Below are 12382 nucleotides of genomic sequence, written 5' to 3' on the forward strand. Positions count from 1 at the left end.
TTTGGGTAAACTCTGGGAGTTGGTGATGAACAGGGAGATCTGGTGTGCTGCAGTCCATGGGGTCACAAAGAATCGGACACGACCGAGCAACTGAACTGAACTGAACTGAGGCCATAAATAAATCATGGTGGTTTAGTCACTAAGTCATATTCAACTCTTGCAACCTCATGGACTGTAGCCCACCAGGCTCCTCTGTCCATGGAATTTTCCAGGCAAGAATCCTGGAGTGGGTTGTCATTTCCTTCTCCAGGGGATCTTCCTGAGCCATGGATTAAACCTGGGTCTCCTGCACTGCAGGCAGATTCTTTACCGACTGAGCCACCAGGGATGCCCTAAATAAATCATAGGCCATAAATAAAAGGAAACAACAAAAAATGAAAGCCTCCTTTCTCTGCTGATCACCACTGTAATCCTTCTCTTCAAAGGTAACCACAATTCAACGTCTTCTAACTCATTCTTTTTAAAAAAGAGAATACATATCATATACACATGTATATATTTTAAAAAGCAATTATTTTAAAAGCCACACAGTTCTTCCCATATCAACAGACACAGAGCCACCTATCTCTGTAACACGACTATTTCTTCAAGTGAATGTTTAATAATTTATTTAACCAATCCCCATTTTAATTGATGCTTTCTTTAGTGCTTCCAATTTTTTGCTAATATCAAGTGTAGAAATAAACATGTCTCTATCTGCCTTTTCTCCCTATCTATATAAGCATATATCTTAATGAAGAATATATATATATGTGTGTGTATATATATATATATATATATATATATCAATACACACATGCACATACACACAATGCCTGTGAATATAGCAGTAACAGTAAAGCCCTAGCATCAGGACTGGAAAGTCAAAAGGAATATACATTTCTTATTTGGAAAGATACTGCCAAACTATGCACAAGACAGATTATACCAGTTTACAGTCCTAACAACAGTACAAGTGTATCAAAACTTTTGCCAGTATGATTGGTGAATAAAGAAATTTCATTTTAATTTGAATCAGAAGAAGACTACTATTTTGAATAACACTACTTTTATTCACCACAATCTTTTATTTATTCTTATGAAAATTGCCTGTTTTTATCCTAATGCCCTTTTCCTACTGGGATACTTGCTTATCTTTTATTAAACTTGTATAAAAATTTTGCAAAGGAAAATAATTAGCCCCTTGTTAAACATCTTGCAAATATACTCTGTCCAGCTATATCTTTAGTGATTCAAATCCTTCTATGCTGTATTTTTTCTAATTTTATGATTTTCATTTCTATATCATCAAATTTATCGATCATTTCTTTCATGGCAGTAGAATTTCGTGTCCTCTTTAAAAGCCCCTTTCTAATTCCGGATAAGTACTGGCTAAAGTTCAAAACTGTTAAATATTGATCATTACAGAAAAGTATCAATGAACTAAGAAAATTTTAAATATTTTATTTACAGGAGTGTGTACATAAAATAAAACAAAGTATTAAAATTCTTATTCAATGTTGCAGTCATCAAGTAAATGCTATAAATCATTCAGAAATAAAATGCATGATGAGCACTAAAGGAAATGCCAAACACATCTGCTAACTTTTTCATTAATTAGTAAACTAAGGGTATCAAAACAGGCAAGTGGAAAGTAAATGTTACAACTCCACCCACACACCGATAATTTTAGGCCTAGAGCTCATCAGAAGTAAATTTATTTTCACTATAACTTTACTAACAAACAATAGTTTTCTTATCTTAAAGCTGAAACATGCAACAAAAATACTAGTTTTATCTTAATTAAAATAAATCACAATGTTTTACAAAATATGTAGTTCTTTATGTTGGTACCAATATGCTGCAAAAGACCATAATGTTTTAGAGTCAAAAGAAACAAGTTCTGCAAGCAAGAACAATAAAGGAGACAGTTTAACTCTATTACACTTAGCAACATGACCAGTGTCTAATGACCAATCCTAATGACAGATCTGACCATATCTGTCTACCCATTACTTAACATCATTTGGTAAATCTATTCTCTCATTGTAACCACAGGGAGCTCCATTTGATGTCTTCTTTAATTATACATGAAGAAATATATTTAAATAAGAAATACATACAAATTTTCTTTAAAACACAAAATAAAGAGCACAGAAAAGTACTAACCATGGTTGTTGCTACTTTTTCTAAAATGACAGTCTTCTAAACAAACCTCAAATACATCGACAGATATAGCAGTATTTTAATAGTAAGAATCAATTAGTAACAGCCCATTCTAAAATAAAACAGGCTGATTTGATATCTGACATATTTCCCAAGAAAAAGCAATATACTATGGCTCTACTCCAATTTTAAAAGTAAATGTCCACTTTTCAAAAGTAGTTAGAAATATCTTTTATTTATTAAAGGAAAGCATCTGGCAGTGTAAAAGCAAAAATACATCTGTAAAATAATTTCAATAGTGAATCTCTAATAATATGGTTAGTATTTTTCTTGTAAAGATCTGCAAACTCAACCCAAATATGCTTGGTATTCCTAATGAAAATAGCTAAATTGTTTGTACCAAAGTAAAATCTACTTACAAGTGAATCTGCATCAGGGCATTCCCTATTAAAACAAACAAAACATTATAAATATGCAACTATTAGAACTATCTGGTAAATATACTGTATTGAAAGTGTTTGCTTTGGTATTTAAACATAACTTTCATTTAAACCCCATAAAAGTATTTAGAGAAATCAAATCATGAATATTAAAATATACCAAATGATTTTAAAATTCAGACATTCCCCTTTACTTATACAAGACAAAATAAAACAAACAGCTTACAAATATTTTTAAAACTTTCAAAATTACTTCTTTTCCATGAATTGGCACATAAATCATATCAAGGAAGCTGTCAAGGATTTCTAGTGGCTTTTAATCCTTCAGGTAGAAAAAGATAGAAAAAACAAAAGCAAACAAACAAAAAACTCCCTTAAAGAAGAAAGTCTGGCTTTTAAAAAGCCTGTATTTACATTTATTGGTAAATAATAGTAACATTTTTAAATAAAAAGTTTTTTTAACTTATTCCCTTTGAAGTATTTCCATAAGGCAGGATATACAGAAGTGAAACCACTTTTCTCCAAATATGTTAAATGAGCAGCTAGACTTCCAGTCGGAATAGTTTCTAGTCTAATGTAATATGCAATTGAGCACTGATATTTTATCATTTAACTGATAAGCAAATATAAATTTGTATATAACCTAGTGAAAACTATTATTTTAAATCTAAAACATAAAACACCAATCTTCTCAACTAAACAAAGCCCTAAATATATAAAATTAAAGGCACTGAAGCCATTAGAATAAGGTTAGAAGAATTTATACATATACATTCTAAAACAAATTCACAAACAGAAATTAGAGTGTCTATTTAAAAGGTAGTGGATTAGGTATAGTTGGCTTGATAGAGTTAATGGAATATCATATCAGATTCTGCTACTTTAATAACAGTCTGAAAATGCAGATATTAGGTACACCTTAAGAGCTAAATGAACAAAATTAAAAAAAATAAAATAAAATATAAGATAAACAGGTAATCTGTACCAACCTGTACCAATTCAAAGACCAAGCACAAACCAGAAAAATCCATAGAGAACTTTCTTAAATAAAGATAAGATAGTAGATTAAAAGAATGATAAAAAGAGGGAGATGACCGTGCTGCTCTTAATCAAAAGGGAGCACGGAGGGTAAATGCAAATCCCACATGCCTTTATATTTACTTAAAATCGCAAATCCTGAAAAAGGGCTTCCTTATTATTGGTAGATTATAAGGAATATTGTTATCAAAAAAACCTATGTATGCTCTGAGGAAATGAGCAGAAAAGCTACTATCATGATCAATTCAATCCCTGTACAGAATCAAATCACTTAAAATGTTAAAACATTTCTACTTCTTTTTCTAAAAGATAAAGTTGAAATATAAATGTAAGTGTAAAAGTTCCAAACCATTTATTCCCTGGCTTTAAGCCAGAATTCTCTAGTCTTTGTGGTAAAGCACTTATCTGTTTGGCTTCACAGCATGCAGCAGGAGACCTGAAGATGAAGCCCTAGGAAGACCAAGCTCTGAGCAGGACCCCTCGCACACAATTGCTGGCATTTCAAAAGCCTTCAGGCTATGAGAAGAAGCATGCCAAGAGCCTCGGGCATTTCAAGCAAAGTGAACTCTAACATTTTTCCTGCCAAGCAGTGTTGAAAGATGGCGATAGTGATGCAATGATCTAAGCATTAGTTTTCTGACCTAGTATTCTTATTGGCTAAAATATTCCAATATCCAAGTGGCCTAATGACCATATTGGGAAATTACTAATCGTGAAAAACTATTTTAAAAACGTGAAATACACAAAAATATTAGAAGCTCCCTAAATGAACAGCTGTGAAAGCCATCAATTATAAAAAACATATTAACTCATTATAATACAGTCACTAACAGATAAACTGGCTATATTTTTAAAATTTATTTACAAATCAACTGTTAAGACTTCAATTCCAATGTTATAAAAGAAATTACATTCCATCGCTTAGCAAAATACCCAAAGTTCAAAAGACATCTGCAGATGAGACAGTAGCTACAGGCATAAGTCACTTTGCAAACAGTCTTAATTTGTTAAACCAAAATACCACTAGGGAGGAGGAAAGAAACAGACATTTGGAATGTTAGAAACTTAGATAAGCATATAACCAGGGAGGAAACAAGAATACCCAAAGCACAAATTGTTCTCTTAAATAGAAAACATAACTGTCCATCAAAACATTAACTCTTGGGAGAGTTTTGCTGATTATGCTAAAGTAGTAGGGATTTTAAACAAGTTTTCATTCAGTGTTACTGGGTCAACAAATCACTTGAGATTTTTGATTAGTGTCTCTGCAGTCTCAATCGGTTGAATAATCAAGCAAAGAAAACTTCCTTTAATTCCAATTTGTCTCTGGTTAATCATAGTTTAATGACTCTCAAACCCCAGTGTATATTTAGACAACACAAAAACTTCTGGGGCCTCACACCCAAAGAATCTCATTTAATTGGTCTGAAGTAGAGGCTGGCATAGATACATTTAATTTCTCAGGTAGTTCTAATGTGTAGCCAAGGTACAAAATTTGACTTAGTTAATACTAATTTCTCATATGATAATTGTATTTCTCTGTATACTAATTCATTTTTTTTAAAAGGTAAAAAAAGTTTATACTCCATCTTCCATCTAAAACTGATGAATTAGTATAAATGTTTAAAATGTGTTAGGGCTTTTTTCTCCTTCATTTAACATTTTCCATTTATGTATACATATATCACTAAGTTCCTATATGCCTAGAGTTGTCTTGAAAGATTTTCATCAAATTGTTGACCATGGTGCTGCTTTTAGGTTATTAGGACTTAGAACAACTTTTAGTTTTCTCTGTACTTTTCATTTTTTTAATATACATGTTATCATTTTATAAAATAAAGGCACTTTGAAGTTTAAATTTGAAAATACTAAAGCTTTCATCTTGAAATTTTAAAATAATACAAAAGGTTAACATTTTTCATTAAAACTAGAGGGCTTGGCAAATGTTCTTAGAAAAGTCTGTATTTTTCACACCTTAGCCATATTTACTTTTGAGTTATTTCCAAAATAATTTTTTCTTTTCAAATTCATAACAATGTATGTCAAAAACCATCACAATATTGTAATTAGCCTCCAGTTAAAATAAGAAACAACAATAGTTTTGTTATAAAACTATTCATAAAATATTATTTCTAAAAATGGAAAGAATTTTGACAATACTTAATATACTTACACAGACTCTGCATCCTTTTCCTTTTTAATTATTCCTGGTAAACCAAAAGTCTTTCTTTTCCTTGGTTTTATACCTTAAAATAAACATATATTATTATAGAAACATGACTATTTCTGATAAACATATCAATGAATGCATCTTGTATCCTGACACATGATTTGCTCATAAATGTTGATACTAAATTTGGATGAAAGAAATACAAGCATCAATTACTAAGCCCTAAAATTTAAATCAGGGTCATAATCTGTTTATATTTTTCTTATGTTAATATAATATAGCCTGTCATTCACCAAAAGGTTATACATAGAACAATCACTTGATTGATGACATTCTCTCTTCCTCTAATTACCTCAGGTAAAGTAAGCATTTGCAGATATCTTAAGACTTCAAAGAAAGTACATCATTCATTATAAGAAATTTGGTTATAAATGCAGGTCAGATCACATTCTCTGTATAAAAGGTCCCAAAATATAAATGTGTTGTTTTAAATAAATAGATGACAACAGGTCCATTAACAGTGTGACAGATATTTATAAAATGGCATTCCTTTGTACATGTGTTATAGCTAATAAAAACAATGTTATAAATGGATCCAATCATAAATGAGGAAAAATATCATTTCTGTTTTGCCAAATAAGGCAGTTCTTCCTCTTCTTGCATGACAAACTGTTTTTAAAAAAGGTCAGTAATGCTATCAATTGTTAATAGAATTCAGCACTTAGAGCTTAGCTGTTGTTCAGTTGCTAAGTCGTGTCTGACTCTTTGCGACCCCATGGACTGCAGCACACCAGCTTCCCTGTCCTTCACTGTCTCCTGGAGTTGCTCAAATTCATGCCCATTGAGGCAGTGACGCTCTCTAACCACCTCATCCTCTGCTGCGCTCTTCTCCTTTCACTTTCAATCGTTCTCAGCATCAGGGTCTTTCCCAATGAGTTAACTCTTTGGGTCAGGTGGCCAAAGTATTGAGCTTCAATTTCAGCATCAGTCCTTCCAATGAATATTTATGGCTGCTCTCCTTTAGGCCTGACTGGTTTGAGTACACCAGTCACCCAAGCTCACTTCACACCTCGTAGATGAGGAAACTCAAAAGTATTATTTGTTTTTCTAACTCAGTGTTACACAGCTGGCTATCACTACAATCAGGATAAGAATCCAAATGTCTTAGAATAACGTACTTGCCTTCATGTAGAACTAATGCCCTGAACCATGTATTTGTATAGCGTATTATAATATTTTTAAAATACATTTTTTTCTTCAGAGTAGGTATTATTTATTATAAACATTTTTAAAGAACTCTTTAAATTCTTTTCAGCTTTTGAGGAATCTTTAAAGATTACAGAGAACTTAAATAATTACTGGTCTTAATCAAACAGCTAGTAACTATAAAAAGTCTAGGCCCTAGCGTTCCTTGACTGCTGAAGTAATAACCTTACACACAATAGCAAACCATTTCTCTAAACTCTTACACAGGTCTTGGAAAAAAATCAAAGACTGCTTTCAAATTATTTCCCGCAGCTCACAAAGTGAGATATATAAAACATAACACAAATACACACAAAAAACCCACGACAAAAACTGCAGATATCTCTTGGGTTTCATACTATAAAAAACATAAATTTAAATAGGAAGGGTTGTGGACCCTTTCTCCAATTCAAATCATCACCTATTTTGAATGACAGCCACATTAGCATTAATGCATAACCTTATTAATTACTGAAATGCTACCCACTGTAAAATAAGCAGTATACATCAATATGTAGTGATAAGTTTCATATTTGTAACATTAGAATGTTTAAAGAAGGATATCAATGGAGAAAACATTCTCAATGTATATCTAAAAACAAATACATGTTATATTTAATCTTTTAAAATATATATATTCTAACACATTAGTATCCCTTTGGGCAAACTTATTATTTATAAAGCAAACATTAATATAGCAAGCCTTTAAACCACACTCAGATTTTTTACATCACTACATACACATGCTAACACCAATGGGTAGCAACCTCTCTATTCAGTAAACAGAAGCTATCAGTTAGTTGCCACACATTACAACTAGTCAGCTTACCTTCAACTGCACTAGCAGGGTCACATTCTTCAAATTCAATAAGGCCTAAAAAGAAAAATGTTATTACATGAACAAGTACTGGTTAAAAAAATAAAAGTGACAGAGAACAATCAGATGGGATCCCATTACATCTTTTTAATGATTCTGAAATGTTTCAGGGTTACGTGATGTTAGTTAAAATAACAGCAATAATTTAAAAATCAAATAGCAAGCATGTTCAGTGTTACTGAAAAAAAAATCAGGTTTTCTTGGCCCATTATTATGACCACAATTTACTGCAAACCCTTTATCTATGATGCCACACAACTTGCAGCACAGAGATCTAACATGTAGTTAGGAGCCTGTTGTAAGTATAGTTGGAAAAAACAACAGTAAGAGGCAGTTGCTGAATTCTTGGTTGCTCTGGTGTTAAGACCAAGGGGCCAAGACAGCAAACACTCCTAGAATGGAAGTCCAGGATCTTGCTTGTTCAGTTAACCACTGTGCCCTTAGTAAATAATGTCTTCCATGAATATCTGCTAAATAAATAAGTGAATTAATTACATACTAGCTAAGAGGTGATGCTAAAGTCAAAACTCAGATCTATCCAAATAGCAGGTCAAGGAATCTAAACTCGAGTTTGCAGGCAATGGGAAGAGCTTTCATGTGAGAAAGTGATACACATACACCTTCCTGAAAGTGGTCTTATAGAAAAATTAATTCAGCACTGGTACAAGAGATAGATTGCAGAGAAGGGGTCAAAAATAAAATGGAAATCAGCTGAAAAACAATTAAAATAGCCCTGAAATGACAGGTCTGCTGAGACTAACCTTAAATGCTATAAAATGTGGTATCTTTCATATACGTAAAATACCAAGTTATTTAGACAGTAAATAAAGTAGTGAAAAGCAGGAATTATTTTTCTACTGAAATATACATAAAACGAATTATCAAACTAAAATTTTACGTTCCACTAAACTGTCGCTTTAGCTCTGTTCTGTAATATACAAATTTATGCAAGTCCAGTTTTTTTGTGAAACCATTTTTAATTTATTAATGGTAATTGGTACAATCTGCTACATCAAGAGATTTTTAAATAGAGCTTGAAGTAAAGAGTATATAATAGATTTCACTACTGATCCTTCTGATATGTTAAGCTTAACTGTAACTATGTCCAAATTCATGATCAGAGTTCTTATAGGTCATTCCATTATGAAAGAAAACCACTAACGAACAAGGCAAATTTCTCTACAAGTAGAAGCATTTAGCATTGGCTAAAATGTCCTTCTTTTTACCTCTAAGTCAAAGATTTACTTCCTCAGTTCCAGTTTCTATTCAAATAGAGTAGATTAACATTTAATAATAAGCAGAATAAAAGTCATAAATGTGGCGATAAACAAGGTCTTAGTTAATTAATTAGCAATACCCTCCCTACTGGGGCATTCTTATGATAAACATCATTCCGCTAAAAAGAAAAACATACATTCACTACTTCCATCCAAAAAATTCTTAAGAGTCAGAAAATGAAAAAAAAAAAAAAAAAAAGAGTCAGAAAATGGCCCAATTAAAATTTCAAGGACTTCAGATCCACTCTGTAAATCTGGAAGCTTAAAAATTCATTAAATGAAAGGGTAATGAGCTTAGTCTTAGAATCCTTTAAAGGCCTACACTAATAGTTTACAAAGAGATGAGAACTGAAAGATTAATAAAGATAAGGAATTTCAGTAGGATGTGCATCCGATAAACAGCCATCTTTTGCTGTTTAAGAATTATGAAGAATGAAAAATCTCTGCCTAAATCACCAGCAGCTTATTATGTATTATTAATTTTATCACTTACTAATAAAGCTTGAGAGACTATAACCACCCGTCTAAAAAAAAAGACAACCAGAAAGTTAATCCAAAATTTTCCTATTACAAGCACATCATTTGTGCCCAGTAATTATTTACAGAATCTCTAATACTCAAGCTATGGGTGTTTTCTAGGGAACAAAACAAGACAGCAATACCAAATTGCACTATTTACAATTTTAAAAAGCAGTGTCTAGAAAACCTTTTAAAACATCACCTGAGCAAATACAGTATATATTCTTTTAAGATCTTTGGATGTCTTCAAATATGTGAAAATAGTAAAGACATCTCTTATCCTTATTAACATCAATCCTTTCAAACAAAGTTCTACATTTTTTTCTCACATTTTTCCCCAGACGTATCTTGATTACTTTTCCCTTTATCTTTTTTAAACATCTTCTTAAAATCCATTCAAAACAGAAAAATATCCAATAAAAAGAAGGTATTCAAAATGACATTTCTGAAATGTCAGATGCCAAATCCTTTTAAATTATAAACTATATATTTAAAAAAATTAATTGACTCCCATCCACACATAATCTTTTCTATTAAAATAGAAATACTAACAGTGTCTGGAAAAATAAAACTAAATATATGCCCTTTAAAAAACCATTAAATCATGCATGAAAAAGATTTTCTCTTTCAAATGGCATACGCTCCACATGCTGCTTCACATGGCAAAGCTTTGCGTGCCTGGCTCAGTGCCAGTTGACAGCTCAGCTGGATATCAATGCACATTCTGACCCCCCTTGTAGCATGTCACTTCTGAACTGTTTCACAAGTAGAAAGTTTATTCAGCATCTCCCCCAAGTGCAGTCCACTGCCCATCATTCTGCTATTTAATCATAAGACAAGTTACTTTTTTTGACAGTACCAAAGCCAGAGTGAGAGTCAGAAAGAAAAGTTTGCTACAACTGGAATTTCAATTGTTTTAGGCTCAATTAATTCTGTTGTCAACATAAATAACTGCTCTTAGTACTTGGATTTTATGCTGGGCCACAAGGGCAATTTAGTTTGTATAAAAGCAAATAAGACCATTTTGGCTCTGCCTCCTGATGCTCTTTTACACATTATCTAAAAATGCCATCAAGAGTTCAATTAAATGCAGAAGAAATTAAAGGCAGACCTCAAAGAGGGCCAATGATCCAAAACAAAACAATTCTTATATATGATGCTTTAATCATCAGATAGGAATAAATTGCTGCTAGCAAGAGAAAAAGTCAATAACCTAAATAATTCATCCAAATCGAATCTGGAGCAAAACTTTTAAGAAATGTTACAGGAGGAAAGACTTTATTTAACACTAATCTTTAATCACTACATGTATTTTGTGGAATGAGGTAGAGTATTAAAAAATGTGAAATGTTTAATTAATAGTTTCCAATGTTGTGGAATCAATTCTAAATCTCAAGCCATCAACAAAATTAGCAATTCTGTCTAGTTATAAACTGGCCCCAAAACTCAAATAGGTTTGGGCTACCTAAATCAAGTATTTACTGCATATACTCAACTAAAACCACAGATCACCGGTTCTAATTAGAAGCCAAAGAAAAACATACAAACATGCCCAGACCTGAAAGTTTAACAAAAAGTGATGATAATGAGGGAGGGGTGAGGAAGAGAGGAGGGAGAGGTGGGGAGAGAGGAGGCAGAGAGAAAGAGACAAAGGGAAAAGAGGCGGGGAGGGTGCCTCGAAAACAATGGGAGTCAATGACATTTTCAGGCTTGCTCCTGGGCCTGTAGACTGCAACATAGCCACATTCCTACGTGTCTCGGATGCTGAACCAGGAAAGTTAACAGGAAAAAGAGGATCAAACTCTAGCTTGCGGTGGTATGCAAAGTGCATGGAGGTTCAGGTCCTGGTTTTGCCACTTGCTTGTTGGCTGGTTACCCTGGACTAGTTACTTATCTTTTTTAAACCTAGCTTTTATCATTTTTATGAACGATATGGAGGGGAGATAATACCTTTTGCCATATTTCCTTCCTCTTTCTCTATCTACACATATGGCAGGCTAGAAGGATGTGTGCTCATCTTCTCCTACGAGAACTCCAAAATTGCAAGTTGCTGCTGAACAACTGTTGACAGGAGAATGTTGGATCCCACCCCAAAAAGATACCCCATGTCCAAGGGCAAACGAGAAGCCACAGCACGATGGGAGGAGGAGCGAAAAGTGCATTTAGAATCAAACCCCATCGCCGCCAGAGACGCCTGGAGGGCTCAAACAAAACCTTGTGTGCACCAGGACCTAGAGACGGAGACAGACCTGCCTCTGAATGTCCGAGTGTCTCCTGAGGAGGCACGGGTCTGCAGTGGCCTGCCCTGGGGGCAGGGGCTCTGGGTGCAGCAGACCTGTGGCTGCTGCAGACCAGAATGCGGCATAAGCCCTCTTGGAGGAGCCCACCAATAGCCCCAACATAGAGCTGCTGAGCAGATGACCCACAAACCGCAGAACAATTATACCAGAGAAATTCTCACACTGCTTATACAGTACTAGGACGCACAACAGATTTCCCAACCTGAGGAGCTGGCAAAGGGACTTAGAACCCTCAGGGAAGTTGACTTTGGAGGCCAGTGGATTTGATTACAGAACTTACACAGGACTGGGGAAACGGACTCTTGCGGGGCACAAACAAAACCCTGTGCACACCAGGAACCAGGAGGAAGGAAAAGTGTCCCCACAAGAGA

General features: G+C 33.6%; 1 protein-coding gene across 1 annotated transcript in view; it reads right to left on the reverse strand.

The window, feature by feature from the left end:
• The window catches only part of FCHO2 (FCH and mu domain containing endocytic adaptor 2), a 129250-nt gene that overhangs the window by 49192 nt on the left and 67676 nt on the right, over positions 1-12382 (reverse strand). The window contains exons 9-11 of the mRNA XM_043488544.1: positions 7868-7912; positions 5797-5869; positions 2565-2589 (exon numbers count right to left, since the gene is read on the reverse strand). Of these exons, the coding sequence (XP_043344479.1) occupies positions 2565-2589; positions 5797-5869; positions 7868-7912 (143 nt within the window). The remainder of the gene's footprint in view (positions 1-2564; positions 2590-5796; positions 5870-7867; positions 7913-12382) is intronic.

The sequence above is a fragment of the Cervus canadensis genome, chromosome 16 (assembly GCF_019320065.1).
Source record: "Cervus canadensis isolate Bull #8, Minnesota chromosome 16, ASM1932006v1, whole genome shotgun sequence".
Lineage (NCBI taxonomy): Eukaryota > Metazoa > Chordata > Mammalia > Artiodactyla > Cervidae > Cervus > Cervus canadensis.